The 23,074-nt window shown below is 39.8% G+C and overlaps 1 protein-coding gene across 1 annotated transcript in view; it reads right to left on the bottom strand.

The window, feature by feature from the left end:
• Positions 1-19,232, bottom strand: part of LOC135476135 (sodium/glucose cotransporter 4-like) — a 37,448-nt gene extending 18,216 nt beyond the window's left edge. The window contains exons 1-5 of the mRNA XM_064756049.1: positions 18,799-19,232; positions 7,101-7,169; positions 2,729-2,833; positions 1,509-1,568; positions 841-945 (exon numbers count right to left, since the gene is read on the bottom strand). Of these exons, the coding sequence (XP_064612119.1) occupies positions 841-945; positions 1,509-1,568; positions 2,729-2,833; positions 7,101-7,169; positions 18,799-18,900 (441 nt within the window). The 5' untranslated portion in view covers positions 18,901-19,232. The remainder of the gene's footprint in view (positions 1-840; positions 946-1,508; positions 1,569-2,728; positions 2,834-7,100; positions 7,170-18,798) is intronic.
• Between the last annotated feature and the right edge of the window lie 3,842 nt (positions 19,233-23,074).

A 23,074-nucleotide genomic window follows, 5' to 3' on the forward strand; every position in this document is an offset into this window, starting at 1 on the left:
ATTAGTGGACTTTTTAGAGGAGATTTATTTGTGTTTTCATGTTAATTACATCTCAGCTTTAATCAGTATTTTCTGTCTATAGATTCAAAGATCACATAACACAGCCAAGAACCTCATGCATATTCTTTCTTTTATGTAGCAAGAACATTGTAAATAATGTAGTTCTAGTAGCGTTTGCAAGATGTTTTCATAAGTGTTTAACGCATTTTTGAGAATAATCAGCCGGTCAACTCTTTAGGAAGGCGAGGTTGTTGTTTTTGTGGTTCAGCGTTCAGTTATGGGCTATTTGAAACCAGGTTAGGACAGCAGTCTGGTTTGTGGGTTACTGGAGACCAAAATACGACTACGGTGTGGTTTATGGGTTTTTGGAAACCAAGACAGGACAGTGATCAGATTAATGGATTATTGGAAACCAAGATACGACAGTAGTCAGATTTATGGGTTTTGGGAAACCAATATACGACAGCGGTCTGGTTTTTAGAAACCGGGATACAAGGAGACAGTCACTGTCCTTCACCAGGTACCTTACAAATAAATGATCATGGTTACATTATGATGATGAGAAGGAGATATTACTGGAAGCAATACATATTTTTTTTTTTTACCGCCATTCCGGTCAGCTGTCAACAAGAGGGAGACAATTATCCTAATAATCTCTGTATCTCCCTGTTAATGATTTATAGATTCCTTTGTCTCTTATCTCATATAAATGTCACTATGCCGTCCGGTGACATCTTCCAATTCCATTATGAATACCCACAAAGTCTTAACCTCAATTTTAAAACCAGTCCTCTCTTAGCTGTCTAATACAGCCCACATGCGTCAGAAGAAAAATCTTACCGAGATTTTCGTGAAGACGTAAAGAATGAGTGCCAGGACGGATAGGTAAACCCTGATCCTCTGTCCGCCAAATCGTTTCTTGAGATACTCGGGCATTGTAAACACCTGAAAAAGGGCGTAAGTATATATATATATATATATATATATATATATATATATATATATATATATATATATATATATATATATATATATATATATATGCAACACTACATCTTTGATTCTGTATTTCGTGTTTGTCAAACCATATTTTGTTTAGGATGAACATAGTTTAATAAAATCGCAAAAAAGCAAGCTGTGCATCTTACTTTAAATTTCGGTTGGAATATATCATCTTCAGTATTCACGGTTTAAATATACGGAATAGAAAGTCACAGATGCTGTGATTGTCTCTTTTGCAGTTGTGACATTAGCCTACATCTTGTGTACAAATCTGGATGTGCCGGAGTTTGTCACAAACAAAATAATTCATATAGTAAATAATGATGATGGTGATTATTATGATGGTGATGACAACGATGATGATGATGGTGATGATGACGAAGATGATGATATCGTGGTATTTTGTTTGACAGTGATGTTAAAAACTTATACAATGTTAATAATGAAGGTAAAAATCCATCTAGTAGTACATCCTGGTATTTTATTTGACAGAGATGGATAATTACCCCGGCAGCGATGTATACAGGTACAAACAGCCATCCCAGCATCATCAGCACAAAGATAGCCTGGAAAGATAAAAGACAAACAACGCCGACAGCTGTTAAGACAATCGTGATGTGACCATTACATCAATGACAGAAGCGCTAGAAAAACCCTGTGTGTAGGGAGACAGACGTGTAATACAAGGGCCGTCATAGGTGTCGTATTGCCAACGGTAAGCCTCCCACCACCTGCTGGTATCCGTCCGATATCGACAATTAGTGCGGTAAATGAAACTTAAGTCCTTAATCAAAAGACTCAAAATAAGCCTCTTGGGCCAGCTGAAACACGAACAGCGCCTGTTCGGCCTTGGACCGCTAGCTTGTAATGAGAAGGAATCCTGCATAGACAAATATACTCTAGTAGGGTGTCCTGTTCCTTTGAGAGAGAGGCCAACAAAACACGTGCCAATATATCTGAATTAATCAATGTGCTCCAGAACGGATGAAATAAAAATATTCTGTCATAGATATTAATAACAGCATGTCTTTTCCAGAAAGATCATCTATGTTTTTTTCTTCTTTGGAAGACAATGATTTTGGTCCAAAACATAAGTTTTCGCAAAAGCATCGTTAATGACATAATCTACATTTTTGTACAACGTTTGCTCTAAGCGTAATGGATTATTCATTATTAAAGCAATTTGTACAGGTTTTTTTGTCTAAAAATTGATACATATTCAAATGGCAACTGTGTATATATTAAAAAATTAAAATTATATAAAGAAAATTAAAATGTGTAAAATAGAAATTTATAATCATGCCAAAAATTGACTCATATTTATTTATTTATTTCATAAATATTATTTATGTTAATTTATTTCAATATTTTACGCCGTACTCAAGAATATTTCACTTATACGAAGGCGGCCAGCATTATGGTGGGTGGAAACCGGGCAGAGCCCGCGGAAAACCCACGACCATCCACAGGTTGCTGGAAGACCTTCCCATGTACAAATGGGGAGGAAACCAGCATGAGCTGGACTTCCATTATGCGAACTCATAACGACCGCATTGGTGAGAGGCTCCTGGGTCATAAGGCTGCGCTTGCGCGCTAACCAACTGAGCCATGGAGGCCATGACCGATATCTAGTTGGCTTAACAGTCTGGGACATTTAATAAATTAGTCTCAATTCGGCTTACTGACTAAACTGATTTGCCCAAAATTTTTGGAATAAAATACTCACATTAAGTTCAAAAACAGCAATGCCTATCCCACTTGCGGCACCGGAACCAGCCAATCCGATGAAATGTCCACTGCCGATGTTACTGGCAAACAACGACGCTCCCACCTACGAAGTAAAACATGACGTTTTAAGTAACGCGCTATATATTGTCAATTAAAATGAATTTAATTGTATGAAAATGAATTTATATGTACCAGGTGAAAAACGCCCGCTCGTCAAAACGCACAAGGTAACCAAAGCGCAAAGGCTAACCAAAACGTTAAGGCTAACCAAAACGTCTGTTGACAAAAACGGGCCAGCTGACCAAAACGCCCGCTATTAAAACGCCAATAAGTATAATAGATTTGGTACACACTGTGTTTAGTGAAACCTTGCCTAAATATCAACATTATCAAGCATTTCAACATCACAGGAGATATTTTAGTATAAAATAAATAAGATTAGTTGTACACTTTTGGAGCTGTGATCTCGGGTTTACCGGTGTTTGAGATTAGGCCATTATTCACTTTGATGACAACAATTGAAATTAAACAACATGTATATATCCTGTCAAAATTTATTGTTATGATTGCATTATACATTATATATAGTAAGTGAGTGGGGCAGGGGGCGTATTTTGGTAGCGAACGCTCTAACTATAGCAGGTATACATCTCACCTACGAGCTTACCACCTCTGAATAACAGAAAATGTCTTGTGCATTGTGCTAAACAAGACCCATGATTTCAAGAACAGTGATTCCATTCTTATACGGTACATGGATGCCAAGAAGCGAACGATGCTAATGATGCGTTCATGTGGTGTTACATGAAGTACCAGACAACAAGTCTTCGACCAATAAGGGGTAAGCCATACACACGTTGGCTCGGAAGTTCGGCAGTTACATCCGAAAAGTGGGGGATTACCTCGGGCTATTCCGTTTTATTCCACACACACAACTGCCCACCTTGGCGTCTATTTGATCATTCGATTAGTATTTGACGCGGTGCTCAAGAATTTTGTACTTGCATGACGACCGTTAGTTTTATAAGTGGGAGAAACCGAAAAATATGTTATGTCAAAAATTCTAGGGTGTGGCGTCAAACAACAATCAAATAAATGAATAAATAAAGAAATAAAGCAACAAACGCAGTACATAACATATGGGTGGACGCGATCTTTGTTTCACGTTGCCGAAGGCCATAGGGTTTTCCACAGTAGTCCGCGGTCGCGCTGTTTATCTGCTAGTATTTTAATGTTCTAGAGAGTTCTGTGTTGACAATCAAAGTTTGTAAATAGGGCTCTTAAATACACATATTTTGGATACATCTCTCCCAAAACAATATATAAATAAATTCCGTTCGACAACAAAGACACAGAAGAACTGCCACCTCCACGAATGGTACTTGAATTGTGTGATATTACGTTACCTTGTCTAGGCTTTCAGTGTTTTAGTGCCAGGAAGTATATATCGCTAAAGCCTCTCGTTTCCCTTGAGTGCTGTTTCTACTAGCGATTGAGGAAAAGGGCTCCAGTTTCAACCAAAGGAACTAAAAGATTCCAATTGACTTTTATGCAGTTTGTATAGATGGCAAAGCAGAGTGTCGTACATGTGGATATGTGGACATTGTGTCGGTGAAACAAAGCGTTCTAGCAAATGCCAGCAATGCAGTCGGATCAAAACAATTTCAACACAGCTTACAAACTCTGCACGGTGAGTCTAAGATCAGGAGATCTGATAAAGGGAAATGAAGGGAAAGCTGTGTCAGGGACTGGTAAGACATGTTGTATTGTATACTAAGCATTTCTTGTATTATTTCTGCAACATTATTAATTCGTTATACCACCTAGTAGTCGTGTATTTTTATTTGAATTAGTTTACCATGTGTACTTATTTATTTCAGGAAACAACTTATCCCTCGCACAGAACTGAGAACGTATCATGTCATGATGGACACGTAACCTCTAGTGACCTTCAATCAATACATTGATTGAATCAATACATACATCATCAACTCCTTCGCCAGCTTTTTTTGCATAAAGCTTAATCCAGGAGGATGTGTATCATATTTTTAAAACAACCGTACATGTTCATATTTTCACATATGTTAATTTTATCAGAGATGGCCATTTTCCCATATAGCTTTATTTCTTACCCTGGCAATGACTTCTGCATCTGTTCCTATTACTTTTCTATACGAGCAGACTTAAATTAATTTTTTAGATACAGATACAAAAAATGACTTTAGCTTCATTCTGTCTGATTGGCTAAGAGCAAGATCAATTACATGAGATAAAACAGTGCTGGTACTTGTACTTGGCAACTGTCCAACAATGTTGTCATCATACCGCGAGCTATAAATGACGTCACACCAGCAGTATATGTCGTCTGCTTTACATGTGGAGTAAAATCCAGCAACACATTTTGCTGAATCATGGTGCTAACAGCTCTCATTTGTGATGTAATCTTCAAGCATCTATAGCTTGTCGTCGTCTGCTTATATTATATCAAACACAGCTCATTGATTGGATTCAGTCAGTGACTACATGGTGTTGCAAACCGATTTCGTTTAAATTTTACCGATGGGCCGACTTCATTTAAATTTTACAGTGAAGTATGATGTTATCTGGATCGGTGCTTCTTAAAGTCAAAGAAAACGCTAACATGAAGTATATATAGTATGATGGGACAATTTAACACTGTCTAGGGAGTTGGTGTTTTTTGGGGGGTTTTTTTAAAGAATTTTTCTTTCAACAGAGTAAAAAAATGGACATGAAATATTGGGTATTTAGACTTGTGCATATTCAAGGCATATACTAACAGACTTTCACAGAATCCTATGGCTTACAATCATTTGATAGACTGAAAAAAAACTTCTGATCACCTTTTCAGAACAATGTAAATGGTCTTTCATCCCATAAATGCTCTGTACTTCATATCATTGTTTTCTTTGCCTATATAACCTCTATCACGCGGCAAGCTCATGTATAAAGGATATGTTTAAGTCACTGGATAGGCACGTGTTAAAAAACATGTTTTCACGCAGTGCACTGAGTTGGTACATAAGATGTTCTCGAGGTGCAAAAGGGGCCGGTAGGTCATGCATTTATGCTTTCACATTCACATGTGAAAATGTAGGCCTCTATATGTAAGATCTGCGGACAATACGCCACCGTGAGAAGGTTTCACAATTCCTGACCCATATACAATCCACACCAATATCCTCAAGTACAGGGCTTCCCATATATACAAGAATCTTGTTAATAAAAGAATATGTCACACGGTTTGGCAAGTTTCCAAAGTAAGTTTGCCTCCGTTGATTCATACCCGTATATCACACTTAAAACCTGATCTGTTAAATGGACAGAATATTAGGTTTTCAGGGTGGTGGTAGAACAGATTGCAACTTTTTCAGTTATTCCAACAGAATCCTTTCTTTGAATCATGGTATCGTGGTGTTAAGAGCATCTTTGCTTAGTTTAACCTGCGAACATGCACTGGACGCCGAACTCAACAAGCTTTCACTTATTCGATGGCGGCCAGATTTTAATGGGTGTAGGAAATCGGAATGCCCATGTAAACCATGTACTTAAGCCAAGTTACTGACGAGCATTCTCACATGTGACGAGCATCATCCTCAGTTGGGTTTGGAAGAGGTCAAAAAGTGGAGCTCTCTCCCTCTAACATTCCCGCCAAGTGTGGCGTACAAATGTGCATGCCACAGAAGACAACTGATTTTCAAGGAATCTTAGGCTGCACAATCATTATTATTGTCACAGTAGATTAATGAATTGGCCGTTACACTAACCACATTACTGATAGTGTGACCAATACAAATAACAATAAAACCGCTCTGGTGGCCTTATGGTAAGAGACACCGCTTCGAAGTCTGGAAACCTAGGGTCATACCAAAAACTTTGGACATTGTACTAGTTCCTGCTTCGCTTGGTGCTCGACAGAGAGGTAAGAGCAAAGAAACAGGACTGTTTGGCCCGGTGTCAGTATATTGTGACTGTATGGGGTGTCATGTCAGGTGTCTTCTACTTTAATGGCGGCGGCACTTCGGCCACATGGACTCGCCCTGCCACAAAAAGACACAGTATATGTACACACGCCTAATCACACACGTGTCATCGTTAATCTAAGGACTATTTTTCTCATTTGTGATACGCCCTGCCCGGATGAGCTAGACACTGCGTGTTAAGTTTACAACAGGATTAATCAATAAGTGCAGGGGAAACCCCGCCGACTTTCTTTAGCCTTGCGGGAAATGAACGAGTATATCCGAAGAGTGAACAGGCGCTGTTTAGACCTGATTAATGAACGATGTGATGCGTACGCAGCCTCACCAACATGACCCGGATGTGATAAGAGCATGAATGTGCTGACTCACCGGTATCCAGTTCATACTTCTTCCGGCCAAGAAATAGCCACCAACACTCCCTCTGTTTCTGCATGATGACTGGAAAATACAAATCAGAGCTTAAATAGAGAGTCTTTCAATGTAAAAGACTACAATATAGTGGAGCAAGATCAGAACGGTAACGACAATGTGATCATTCACATAAAGTCAAACGTAACCAGTGCATGCAACCCAGCCTGGCCTGAGTTAAGGGTCTGCTCTAACTGTTCACGCATTATAAAGGTTAAAGTGACGAAAAATTTCAATTTCAAGACTTTTTTGCACACTAAAAAGCCGGATAAAATGTCTGATCGATTTTTGATTAGAGACGCCTGATCCACCAGACTGGTTGCTTGCACTGACTAGACTGGCTTTGTTGAACCGAGTTCATCAAATTGAACTGAAACACTGGGCTGTTGAATACACGTGTTACAATTAAATGAGCGAATGAATGTTTTATTGATGAAGTAACTGACAACGTGTAGATTAATAGACTGAATGACTGTCGCCATGGCAGACTGATTGATTGACATATTGATCAGTACATGTATGTTACTGCTAGTATTTGCTCGACTAGACCGTATTAATGTGTACCCATCTACGGAGTTTTCAGTTACTGACTTAATCGCGAGGCGTATAGACATATCCAAATTGTCGACTATTAATCAATTCGCACTCATCAATTCAAAGGTGTTGGGGGGGGGAGGGGTAGGAAGGGGCGGAGGGGCAGCCAGTCTATAAACCCCAACTAAACAATAACTATGAGAATGACATTTAACATTTTTAATGCCAAATATATTCATCTGAAGAATGCTGCCACGGCGGTAACCGGAAAATGCTCACGCGCAACCGTTGAAATGCAGCCCCTTGTCAATTTAAAGTTTGAGGTTTATTATAACTGTTAATGTATGCGCTTAATTACTATCATTACGGCTTAGGAAGAATTAGAAAAAAAAATGTTAGCTGCAAAATATAAGAAGTCACCGGTCTAGAATTAAAAAGTCCTGCCGCTTCTAGCTAGAGCCAGTTGCTGTTTTGTATTACGAACTATATACACTCAATAATGTCAAATTTGACAATAAACGAGGACAGTTTATTGCTATATACAGACAGCAAGGCATTGCGAACAGTGGACATCAGGAATTGATGCGTGAAGCTCAGAAATAGTGGAATAAAACCAAAAACAAAAATTCTATCAAAAAGTACAGTCAAGACACCTGAAACTAGCAAAACATACACATATTGTAATTTACATCCAAAACACCACAATGTTGGCCGCCGTCGTATAGCTGAAATGTTTTTGACTACGGCGTAAAACACCAATCAAATAAATAAATAAATACATCCAGAATCCGTGGCAGAATCCAATATGGACTTCTTTATGTCATGGTTATAAAAACATTCTTCTTTAACAAAGAGTAGCTTAGTTTGGGGACTTTTATTCCAGTTATGTAATACTGAGTTAGACACAATTTCACCGAAGTGGGTGTTCACATTTTGGTTGTTTTGTAATAGGCCTTGCGATTATTGATTTAGAAGGTTCCTTCGTCGGTCATAAGTGACATACGAATGCTAGACTTAATGCGTAAATATCACTAATATTCGTCGTCGCGTTGCGCATACGTGTATGTAGTAAAATCTGCGCAGTTGTCAATGATAGGCGATAAGAGGGTTCCTACACAATGTGGTCATGCCTCCTTATACTGGCCCTCGAATAACGAATCAGTGCAACGCTGTCTAAATCCTCAACCCCGAGGTTTTACAAATGGGTCATATTTTCCTTTCAAGGACGTCACGTTTGACACAAATCCCCTATAACACTGCGTTCAATGTCCGCTCCTTGTGTTTGATGGATGGGGCGCTTCTGTGTAAACCGGTCAATGTATCCAGATGAAGCCAGACTGATCGATGGACGTAAACGTGAAGCTTCCAAGATGATCTTGCCGAAACCCGACGTGAAAACGCAGTTCTTTATATTATATTGATTAAAACATTATTGAAATGAATAAGAATTTAAAATACAAACATGAGTTGGCAAAAGTATAGGCCTACGGATGTCTAATTAGTGACATAGAATCTCATTTGAGTTCTTAGTATGTTTTGTACATGTATTTTTAGCTCAGCGAACTATTAAACAGTTTATCAGCAAACAGGTGTACAGCTTATAAACAGAACAATATACCAAATATTCATACCTGCGAATGGTCGTGGGTTTCCCGAGACCCTGCCCAGTTTCCTCCCAACGTAATGCTGGCCGCTGTCGTATAAGTGAAATATTCTTGAGTACGGCATAAAACACCAATCAAATAAATATATCAAATAAATCAAAAATTTATATGAAATTATTTGGCACTTATATGCCGCCGTTTTAATGCAGTTAAGAGCAGGCCTACTTGAGAATAGATTACAAAAGCGAGGCAGAGCCCATTTTTCCCCAAATTTTGCACGTGGACATGTGTAAATTCATTTTTGTTTGGTTCAAATTTTCGTAATTGAGTCGTTTTACTTATTTACAACTACTGAAGAAATGATTTATGAAGTATTGTAAAAGTAGGCCTAGAAACTAAAGGATTTCAGATCACATTATAAACTACAGCATATGCATTGTCTCAGGGTTGTTTGCGAATATGACTCAGTAGTGCACGTGCAATAGCATAGGTGATCAGACGCGCAAGTACGGCTTATACCTTTGTGCACTCGCAATAATGTATATACACTGCGGAACACGCGCTAGAGCACACACAGCACTGTGCACTGCAGGACACGCTAATACACAAATATAGTACTGTGCACTCCATGATGGGCTAGAACTCACGTGTCATTGTACAGTGCAGGACACGGGTTAGGGTACATATAGTATTGTATACTACAGGACACGCGCTAAAATACACATAGTATTGTGCACTGCATGACACACAGCAGAGCACACATAGTATTGTGCACTGCATGACACGCGACAGAGCACACATAGTATTGTACACTGCAAGACTCGCGCAAAAGCTTTCCCAGTACCGTACCCTGTACGCGCTCTAAAGCACTCGTTGCATTGTACACTGCAGGATACGCTAGAGCACACGTGGTACTATACGTTGCAGGACACGCGCTAGAGCACACGTAGTATTGTACCCTGAATGACATGCGCTTGGCACACATAGTATTGTTCACCTCAGGATACGTCTTAGAGCACATGTAGTGCTGCACACTACAGGACACGCGCCAGAGCACATGGAGTATTGTACACTAAAGTGCGCATGCGGTATTGTAGACGACAGGGCACTGGTTATTTGGAGTACATACCGAGTATCACAGACGTTCTTGAAGCAATCTTAAATACAACAGAACATTTCACTCAAATAAACACAGGTAAAAAATAAATCACCAGTATTACGCGCATACCATTGGATAAGGGCTAAGCCAATCATTTTTTACTCTTATTTAAGGTTCTCTGGAACAATTCAGTTTAGGATCAACTGGAGGGTCAACCAAAGTTATCTGTGGGGTAGGGGGTAGTCTGGCAGCGTTAACGAAGTAGCTCGTGGGGCTGCTTGTTTATGTCATCAAGTGTAATTGACATGACAATTCCGTTTGCATACAAAGCTTTCTAACAAACCCCTGGAAGCACTAAGCAACATGTCTATGACTTAATGAAGTTCCCCAATAATCTGGTTCGGGAAACTTGACTTAAAATTCTGGCTAATGCAGTTCAAGTCGATTAACCTTACATCGGACTCACCCGGCTTACCATGAGTAGAAAGCCGATTGACTGGAATATATCAGCAAAAGGTGAATGTAACACACGTTTTTCCATTGAAAGTAGTAGGACGATGTTTTACAATGACGTGAGTAAGCGGAAGATCTAACTTAAAAGGTGTGGTCGAAATGAGGTCATGGGGTCAAATGTTTATGTGTGCTTGTTTCGCAGCAGTGCGCGTGACAACGCAACCTCCTTTTCGCAACAAAAAAAAAAGCGTGTTGGAATCTAGGAAGAAGGACATATACATCTACATCGCCTTGCAAGAACAATGCTTTTCCCAAGGCTGAATGCTTATTACCAGCACTATGGAACCTCGGCCATGAGGTCAGAATATGACATTTATTTAGCGGGGCCTCCGTGGCTCAATTGGTTAGCACGCTAGTGTAGTGTAATGACCCAGAACTGTTTCATCAATGCGGTAGCTGTGAGCTTAAATCCAGCTCATGCTGGCTTTCTCTCCAGCCATACGTGGAAAGGTCTGCAGCAACCTGCACATGGTCGTGGGTTTCCCCCGGGCTCCGCCCAGTTTCCACCCGCCATAATGCTGACCGCCATCGTATAAGTGAATCAAATAAATAAAATAAATTTATTTATATGATTGGTGTTTTACGCCGTATTCAAGAATATTTTACTTATACGACGGCGGCCAACATTATGGTGGGAAGAAACCGGGGAATATGACTGAAACTACCCCAATATTTAAACACTAAGGAAACATATCACCTCAGAAAAAAAACATATGCAAAGTCGAATGGCCTCTTTCTAGTTTACTTCTGCTCTAGTAACAGACAGGCAGGCGCAGACTGACCACACATTTCCTCTGGTATAAAACCCAGGACGAAAAATTCTTTAGTCTTTAATGTGACTTTAACTACATAGCAGTTTGAGTAATACTAGACCAGTGACGTCTAACAAATTGTAATTAATATCACCGCAATTTTTACTGACTTCGGCTTAAGTCATGGTGCTACGGAAGGGAGGGGGGGGGGGGAACGTCATGTACTACTGTTTATGTATTTACATGAACATTTTATTATGAGACGTGAATGATTGTTTTAATGAAATCTTGTCTCGCTAGCAATTAATCAAATCGTTAAAAGATGCAATGCAAATGATAAACGTGGGCAGAGGAAAATGTCCATTATTATGCTTTTTCCGCAGAAGAAAGTTTTAATATGCACTATTTCTTTGACAACAATGCCCGACCAATCCTGACAGCTTCTAATTTCTCTATATTTGGACACTATTTTTTGTTTGCGTTTAAAGTCTCAGTCGTGGTTTTGACACATCCTTTCGCGAAAGCACTGTGGTTGCTAATTGCTTTCAGTCTTATATTTATAAGACTACGTCATTACACCCCGGAAACCACAGGGGACGCATATGACACAACAGTGAAGTCACTAAATGTCAGCCAGTCGCTGTGTGTTATTTAGAGAATGAAACCACAAACTTGGTTAAATATTGACTTCACTTGGGTCACATGAAAAGCCTGGTTTGTGTGAAGTCGGGGGGGGAGGGGGGGTAATTAAAACCCTTAGAATGTGCACAAAGAAAAAACAGGTAAATGAAATTACACAACGCAGTGTAAGTTAGTTAATACAGGCAGCAATATGGTTACTTACATAACCCAGGCCGTGTCATACAAATACTGTTGACGTCAGCCAAGTCAGCATTTCAGGTGTGCCAGTTTTCATTCAGACAGTTCAAAACAAAACTTTTCATACCCCAAAATCAAGGCATAAAAGGGCTGATTTGCAACAGCTATGGCAAAGTATGTGATTACAAAAATGCACGATAAGGAGAAATTTATTTATTTATTTATTTGATTGGTGTTTTTACGCCCGTACTCAATATTTCACTTACACGACGTTGGCCAGCAGTGTCTTACCAAAGGTCGGTGATTTATCCCGAAAAACGTTTTAGAGTATGGTGTTAAGCAGTAAATAAATAAATAAAGAAATAAATAAATAAATACATATTTCAGGTCTGGACTTGACAAAGATACAGTATTTGGCTATTTAGAACAAAAACAGCTATAAGCACTGTCTTCTAAAAGTTCTTGCATTTTCTAGAATGCATTGTACAGGATTCGTCCATTTCTACAACAGGGGTAGTACAGTCACAAACAACTATGTATACTTCACTATGTATGTGTCAGTTTTGTATTACAAAATGCAAAATATTACGCCGTCTCGGACTTTTTTTGCTTTAGTGGATGCGCTTTTGACTTTAAGTTGATACTTTATTTAACCAACGTTATCAAGAGATAATGACAGTTTTATTCCCATAACAGCTGTGTGACAGATTCTCTTAAAAGAATGAATGAATTATATATGGTTTTATGTCACTACCACACTGTTTCAGTCATATTGTAGAGAGGGCATGCGCATGTTCAAATCTTAAAAGAGTGCGTGAAAAAAACAAAACAACATCTGAGTTTGAATTCAACCCTTGACATGCATGGTGAAAGGGTGTTTGGGAAATTCAACAGCCTTAACATTCACGCCACTGTAACTGTCTCACCACATGATGTAAGTGGAGGCCTATAAGCTCTAAGCACTTAGCCAGTAATTCACAATCGTTTTGAAACTTCCAGTCTGAGTACTCTATGAAGGCTCCACAAAATATTTAATTGCATGCTACATTGCCAACCTTCTCAATTAAGTTTTATTTCGCTTTGTCACTTCGCAATAAAAAGAAAGAAAAACTCTGTTCAGGTAAGCAGGCGTATGCAGTGAAAGCTGAGCGCGTGTGAACAAAGACTGCATGCATTCCAGATGGGTATACACACACGTATGCACAGCCACACACCCACAAGGTACGTGTCTAAAGTCTTTGCACGACTATGCCATGCAAATACATAAATGGACTTTCATATGTACCGAAGTGAGACATGTAGCACTATCATTTTACAGTATGTTTACACAACCCCACTGTTGGTACAGAGTACTCGCTGCTTCGTTCGCGGACCCAGGCCTGATTTTATTCGACAAAAAGTCCCCTTTCAAATGCTAATAGGTTTCCTGACCGTAAGATACTTAATACCAATGAGCTATGCAGTATGTAGGCCCACATGCCCCCTCCTGTCTGGAATGACAGGGGTACGTATGCCGGTATGCCACGCAAGAAAAGGCCAGCTTACACAAGGGGACGTGTCGACACAATTATATCACATCTCTTTCGGGAACGGCTTGTTCAACAACTTCACAGGTTATTCAACCGTCATACATGCGTTTATTTAAACCAGTCAATGCAGATTCCCCCACTCTCACTGCATATGGGGCCTTGGCGGCAATAAGCGGTCAGAGACGTTCCAACATTTTGTGACGTGGTATTTTGTTCAACGCTGTCCAACGTTTGATGAAGACCTCTTGTCTTCCACAAAACTGGTGTGCATATTTGTACGGATACGTCACATGTGCGGAAGTTCGTCAGAAAGTTGCCAAAGCTCGGTGGATTAAATGGTTTAACAACCGGTCAACAAATCGGATGCATTACTGGGAGCGACGACAGATACAATGAACGATTAGGGCTTCACGCCACATCTGCAGTATTTCAGCCATATCATGGCGAACACCACGCACCACTGCGGAATGAACGATAATAGTGTTACGCCCCATCTGTGATATTTTAGCCATATCATGGAGAACAATAGGCATCAATGCAGAACGAATGATTATGGCGTTACGCCCCATAAGTGATATTTGAGCGATATCATGTCGAACACCACGCATCAATTCAGAATGAATGATTATGGCAACATGCCCCATCTGTGGGATTTCAGCCATATCATGGCGAACACCACGCATCAATGCAGAATGAATGATTATGGCGTTACGCCCCATAAGTGATATTTGAGCGATATCATGTCGAACACCACGTATCAATTCAGAATGAATGATTATGGCTTCATGCCCCATCTGTGGTATATCAGCCATATTATGGAGAACACCACGCATCAATGCAGAATGAATGATTATGGCGTTACGCCCCATAAGTGATATTTGAGCGATATCATGTCGAACACCACGCATCAATTCAGAATGAATGATTATGGCTTCATGCCCCATCTGTGGTATATCAGCCATACCATTGCGAACACCACGCATCAATGCAGAATGAATGATTATGGCGTTACGCCCCATAAGTGATATTTGAGCCATATCATGTCGAACACCACGTATCAATTCAGAATGAATGATTATGGCTTCATGCCCCATCTGTGGTATATCAGCCATATTATGGAGAACACCACGCATCAATGCAGAATGAATGATTATGGCGTTACGCCCCATAAGTGATATTTGAGCGATATCATGTCGAACACCACGCATCAATTCAGAATGAATGATTATGGCTTCATGCCCCATCTGTGGTATATCAGCCATATCATTGCGAACACCACGCATCAATGCAGAATGAATGATTATGGCGTTACGCCCCATAAGTGATATTTGAGCGATATCATGGCGAACACCACGCATCAATTCAGAATGAATGATTATGGCTTCATGCCCCGTCTGTGGTATATCAGCCATATCATTGCGAACACCACGCATCAATGAGAATGAATGATTTTGGCTTTACGCTCCATCTGTGACTTGCAGGAAGAATGAATTACGTTTTTACGCAACATTAACAGTATTTCAGCCATATTATGGCAAACGCTAAACATCTAGAATGGATGGTTATGGCTTTTAGGCAACATGGGCAGTATTTCAGCTGAATCTGAATCAGTAAACATCCAAGATTGATGATTATGACTTATACATGATATCTGCAGTAAAGCAAATCATGGCAAACGGGGCGGAGCTATAGAACGCAGTATTTCGTCCATATCACTGCCAGCGACAGTTAGAATGAATGGTTATGCCTTAGTGCTACAATGGCGAACGGCCATAGAATATTAAATATATGCATGCTGCACATTTAGTACAATACATGCACTCGTAGAAGGATGTATGCGTCACTCGAAAAATCCCCCCATCGTCTCAACAAACCTCTTAGTAAATACAGAAGGGTATGAAGTTCAAGGTTTTTATGATTACGTACTGTTGGTGTTACGTAAATGCTGCAAAAGTGGTAGGCCTGTGGGGATTCGATAAACAGCAAAAACGATGTCGTGCAAACTGCGTAGCTGCAATTCCAAGTCTGTTAGCAATCGAGATTGGCCCTTACATCGGTAACCAGTCATTGGCGTGAAAGAAACTGTCGATTGCCTATTGCTCTCCTGGCACATCTTTTAGTTTTGCCGATGTTCATACATACTGAGATTATGTGTTTCTGGCAGTTTAGTGAACAGGTTGGCGACCTCCAAGGACGAAACGATGTCACAGAGTCCTATACACAGGCTCTGTTTGAATCTCTTATTTATATAGTGATAAGCCAAACATTTGAAGATTTACGCACTACTGATAACATACATGTAATCTGCATTATATGTACACCTTAAGCAAACTACAAGAGCTACACATATCAGCAGAAGGGACACCCATAAGTAGCATTAAATCAAGTACTACTAAGCGCAGTGTTTAATACTAACCCTACTATGTTTGATCGAATAGCTAAGCACCTTATACAAACAAAAATTGAAGAAATAATATCATGCAAGACTGACATATGTTACTGTTTTTACTGCATGAAATAAAATGTGAGATCAGTCGTAATCTTTACTGTTACACCCAGGGTTTCGAGTACATTGTTTAAATGCGTAGTAGCATATATGCAATGTACGCGTGTTCCTGTATACAACTGTCCCTGTATACAAGTGTTCCTGTACACAAAGAAATATGCAGTATGTTATACGGGATACCTGTAACCCGAATCTAGATAAAACAATCCTTAAGGCGAATGAGTCGGCCGCTTTATATGCATAAGGCAGGAATGCAGCGGTGACATTCAAACTAGGATGTGTCGGTGGGGAGAGCGGTTTAGTGGTGGTGGAAAGGAAGGGAGTTGGAGGGGGGGAGCTTTCACCTCTGATAACACATTGTTTTTCAGTGTTTATTACAGTCAAGTACAGGTATTGTCTCTCTATCTACTCATCCTCCAACCTTCTTGTGCTTCTATAGGCTTCAAACACACTGGCAACGTTTTACGAAAGTATTATTGAAGTAACAGGCCTGTATGATAGACTGGCATAGATGCGTTATATAAACCTTGAATCAATGATTATTTTATGTTATACACCGAAAGTCATTACATTTTTTTTACCGTTTCAGTTTAATGAATCTTCTTACAGTGTGAAAAAAAAACATATGATGCCTTATCCTGTGATATTTAATCGGACTGGAGTTGGTAACATTTGTATATTTTGTATTTGTTATACATACATCCAGCATATTCTATAAATACAGCAAATGAATGGTGATAAAATCTTTAATACATGCCTGATAATATTTATCCTATCATAACGTACCCAAATTCATAACATTTGTTATATACCTATATATATCACTGGAGTGTTTAGACCTCTGTCAAGGTGCACTATTGGCTTTTCGCGGTCAGACAGATCACTTGACCCGCAAATTCCCGTTCACAGCAATGCTCCAGTATTACAAATCTTGCAATATATTGCGTGAAAAAGCAGATAGTGCACCTTGCTCTAATCTATAGACGGTCATATATCAAGAATTGACTGTACTTCGGCATAATGCACCATGGAAAAGTAAACACCGATTCAACCGGACATAATCCAGTTATATCTGGTACACAGTACATGTATATGTAGCGCTTCACAAGTTAGCAACAGTCACTTGATGAATTTCAAAGGCTTTATCAATCGATCGTCTTTTTTATGAAAACCAATATCTTGAAATTCAGACCTTTCAATCATTTAGCATAACATATAGTTGAATAGTTGATCCATTGAAGAGCATAACAATATTTAAAAAGGGGAATACGTTAGCAGCATTTAAGAACGATCCTACGCTGTAAATTTCCTTTGACAAAATATACAACACAGCGATTGGTCGGATTAAAAGCTAAAAAAATTGGTGTTTTATACCGAATATTTCACTTATACGACGGCGACCAGCGTTATGGCAGTAGGAAACCGAGCACAGCCCGAAGGAAACCCAAGACCATGCGCAGGTTGCTATCAGACCTGACACACAAATGCAGTGAGTTATGATCACGTATCGACGATTTATCACATACTTGTACACCGTTCAGAATACGTGTGAAATGATACACAAATGTTATGAATTTGGGCACATTATGATAGGATAAGTATTATTACGCATGTATTAAAGATTGTATCACGTAATAACACCATTCATTTGATATATATATATATATATATATATATATATATATATATATATATATATATATATATATATATATATATATACATATATGTTAGATTAGCTTTAAACTGAGGAGTGGACGAGATCTTGAATGCTATGTTGATGATGAAGACAAGGTCCAGCAATAAGTCACCAACGTTACTGGCACGGAATAAAGAAACCCCTGGGGCTAAGTGATGGGAGAGGGTGGTGATATATGGGTAGATTGGGAAGGTGAGGGGAGGGACACATCGTAGGCGTTGTACCTGTGGCCTTCTGTTCTGGTACAGTCACATACTAGTATACAGAGTGGGGACAGGCAAGATAGTGTTGACGTGAGGTAAACAGTGCATGGCGTAAACATCTCGTGGACTTTTTTCGTGGGCATTTTGAACTCAGACCAAAAGTTGAAGTGTAATGAATACACCGCGTATGAATTTCAAGTGTCACGAAGCACCGGCTAGATTATATACTTCAGGGTGCATAAGTATAAGGCGAGTTGTATCTGTGACAATCCTATACGGGTTATAGGTATATGTGTATATATACGTATATATATATATATATATATATATATAACCCCACGGCTATCTATTCTGGATGCACCTGTGGAGCTATAAAGGTGTATGAAGTTGTTAAAACTTACCCAAATGCCGACACCAATGACGACCACAAAATAAGCGATGATGACCAGAATATCGGGCCATTCCAGTTGACCAATTTTAGTAGGGCCCGTATCTTCGTCCATGATGTTTAAGTCCGTCTTTCTCTCACTGTTACGAGTTTCTCAAATGATCCCCTTTCACCTGAATCTTAGTATCGTGCGCATGCGTACACGGCTGTTAAATAGTGTTTTCTGACCGACGACTTCAGTCCTTGTCCTAGATTAGCAATGGCTTCGTTTCATGACGGTGGTTTATTGTCATGTCCTGGAGAAAGCCCGGTCATCGGAAGCACTGGGAGAACCGCACGGTGTGTAACGGACCAATGCGTGGTGAGAGCGTAGGCTTGTCTACCTGTCGCAGCGCAAGGAGAGGCTCCGACTTGCATGTCGCTCTGTGTTTGTCATTGTTAGGCTGGTTGCCCATATGGGATGTATGGGCGACGGACAATCGGGAGTGTAGCCAATATTGCCAGCGGAATCCAGCAAACCGGATCAGAGGCCATGATGCACAATTCAACACGGAAGTGGCAAAACAAAAACAGTCCTTTGCTAATCAAACGATCATTGATTCATGGTTATTGTACATGTATATAGCAAACTGAAAGCATACATTCCTAGAATATTTAAGCTAATCTTTATCATGTTATCATTATAAATGTTACATAAAAAGTCTTGATTTCAACTTATGCATGCTCACACTGCGCTGAAAACAGCTTCGACAGAAAATGAAAGAAGCATGCGGTCGTGACCACACTTATATTAGTGAAAACTTCTTGAGTGTAGCATTATGCAAAATGTTGAGTCACTTTACAAGAACGTCTTGTTACCTTGTAGTGCGCGCTTGTTCAGTTGGCGGGTTGATGTCGCTTCGAAAATATTGCTTATGCTTCAACCATTGCAGTGATTTATTTATTTATTTGAATGGTGTTTTACGCCGTACTCAGGAATACATGTACTTCACTTCAGTATATTTCGGTCAGCCTTATATTAGCAGGAAACCAGTCAGAATCCGGAGGAATCCCATGACAATCCGCAGTTTGATGGAGGGCCTTTCCATGTACGACCGGAGAGGATGGCAACAAGAGATGGACTCCAACTCACATCGACTGCATTGGTGAAAGCCCCCTGTGTCATTGTGCTGCACTGACGTGCTACCCCCCCCCCCCCCCCCCCCCCACCTTTCTATTACAAAGTACTGATACACCACGAGAAAAACACAGAATCTGTACACGCATCTAATGATTCTTCGTCGTGATATGACCGAAAAAATGTAAAGAAAATGACTTAAAACCACAGGCATACGTACATGTACACTTAACGGACGTCAGACTGACCGGGATTTGAAATAAAGCTGTGCGTTTTGCCCTTGTACGGCGTCAGCTTTGCTTCAGACAACCTAGTCTTGTGCAAGGCAGAAAACGCTTTTCGCTAGCATGCTCAGAGACATGGCTGCTTGCACTGCTGTACTATGTTAATATACCACACTGTGTCCTTGCGTACCATTGTGTATCACATTTACTACGTGCTACAACATAGTTTATGCACACATGCATAATTGTATTTTCCCACACGTTCATTCGAAAACCTAGTCACCTAATCTGAACGCATATCACTTTAGACAATTGTTAGCAAGTAGGTGACGCCTGATTCACCAGATTTACTGAGTAGAGTTACGGTGTTGTCATTCAGGCGTGACGGCTGAATACCTTCGGGAATAGTCTGATATCCTCAGCAGGCTTTTGTACATCATATATAGGTCAAGGTACACGAGAATGTCAACCTGAGAGGTGTGAGTGGGAGACAATGAAAGGCTTGCCGAATGTGGAAGAGAACGAATGACTTTGTTTTATTCATGTGCTATGTTAATATAGGTCATCCTGTTACATATCAACGCGCGAAATGTTAGGCAGATATGTATGTATAGTTTACAATGTACGAGGCCTGTAACTGATCGACAGGCACAAGTTTGTGGAGTGCTAAATACTACAGCGTAGAGGGTAAATCCGGAGTAGTGACGACAGTGTGATAGATGGCAAATGGTCACACGTAACCGGTGAACTACGGCATCCTTTAACTGTTCATGTAAATGCTTAAATGCATGTAGTAGCAACTCAGACAGCCAATGAAACCATGGTTTAAACACAACAACACATTTAATAAACAATGTAGGAAATAGCCTATGACCTCATAAGGCCATCGATATACCAGCGAATTTCGTGATTTGTTAGACGTTTTCAGCTGACTGCGTTTTCAAAGATCTTCCTGTAGTTGTGACCCCAGTGATACTTTAGGATTCCGTTTAGGACTCGAATCCCACAATTTTTAATTTGGTCAGTTTTATTCCTTTTAATTGGATTACCTGAGACATTTTTGTCCGGGAACGAGTAGTGTGTCTTATTTACCATATACAATTTTCCACAAAAACGACGACCAAAGTGAAGCAACGAATGTTCCCTGGCTCCCTGAGTTCAACAGCGGTTTACATCACTAAGTTGGTCATGATCACTTGTTGACTGAAAAAGAGGGTTCAGAGACGATAATCGCCAGGCGTATCACACGGTCACTAACATTACAGTAGGGCCCCTTTCCCGCCAACACCTGTCTGTTTACAACTCGTGTTAAAGATGGTAATTATATGGTTTAATTATGGTATGACACCTTCACTGTGCAATATCCTCTATGTACACTAAAAATTAATCTGTTAATTTTAACATAAAGTCTGCTGTCTGTGTGATGCTAGCATGTATTCTGCTATTTCAACGGATTATTCTGTTAAACATAACACTCATACTAGTATTTTATTATTCAACATAAAGATTCTGTTAGATTAACATGGTATTATGTTGAATATAACATTGTATTATGTTATTATAACAGAATACATTCTAGCGTCATTCAGACAACAGACTTTCTGTTAAGAATAACACATGGACTTTTGAGATTATTACATTCATTTGTAATAACCACTAAATGCACCAAACAAGCAAGATTATCACTAAAGTTCTGAGAACAGAAACGATGGAGAACTGGACGAAGGACAATGGACGATGAGAAGCTCCGACTGAACAAAGGCTTCTGATAGAAATGTAAAATCATCGATTTCCTGATTGTTTAAACGCCATATTCAAGAACTTTCCCTTATGCGATTGTGGTTGGTTTTATAGGCATGGGCAACTGGGGTGTCCTAGCCAAACAATGGACCTTTACCAATTTATTTATGGAGGCTTTTGTGGCTCAGTTGACTAGCGCGCTAGCGCAGCGAAATGACCCAGGAGTTTCTCACCAATGCGGTCGCTGTGAGTTCAAGTCCAGTTCATGCTGGCTTCCTCTCGTACGTGGGAAGGTCTGCGAGCAACCTGCGGATGGTCGTGGGTTTCCCCCGGGCTCTGTCCGGTTTCCACCCGCCATAATGCTGGCCACCGTCGTATAAGTGAAATAGCCTTGAGTACGGCGTAAAACACTAATCAAATAAATAAATAAATAAATAATTTACTTACAAACTTCCGGACATATCTATAGCGTATATATGTGAAGGCAACACAGTATTTTGAGCAATTCTTTGCCCAGGGACGTCTAATAAATTGCAGTTAACATCAGCGCATTTTTTTGTCTAATTCTGCTAAATACATCGTGTTGTAGGGGGGTGTAATTTGTTGCTATCTGAGCAATTACACGAACTGATAGAACAAAACCGTAAATGAGGAAAACTGAGGCCGTATTACACCGGTTACCTGCGACCATTTGGCAACTATCACACTGTCGTCGCTGCTCTGGTTTTACTCTTGCACTAAGTCTTTTATTATATTGAAACGGCGATCTGAGTGTCTATATTGCTTTTATCGTATATTAGTCATATTCCAATTGATTCATTTTTCTAAATAATTTAATGGGTGTTTGACGCCGAAATTTCATGGGTGAAATCGGTGTCTCGACTGGTAGTAAACGATGAGCCTGAACCAAAAAAAAAAAAAAACAGAAACAAGATTCAAGTTTACAATCTTCGTGGCCAGGAAACTTTCCGTCGCTGGAAGAACAATGATTTATTCGGATAAACGAGCTATAAGACCAAAGGGCTGAAAAAATCCTGAGACATATTATTATTGTGAGGCATATATATATATATATATATATATAGGCAGTGGGAAAAGGACGACAATTTCTGATAGTATTGGCTTCTTAAAGCACGACAGGATCCTGGATTCTAGGGAAAATTTGTTTCCGTATTTGATGCACAACGGATATCCTTATGTTTTAAGTT

This window comes from Liolophura sinensis, chromosome 10 (assembly GCF_032854445.1).
Source record: "Liolophura sinensis isolate JHLJ2023 chromosome 10, CUHK_Ljap_v2, whole genome shotgun sequence".
Taxonomy (NCBI): Eukaryota; Metazoa; Mollusca; class Polyplacophora; order Chitonida; family Chitonidae; genus Liolophura; species Liolophura sinensis.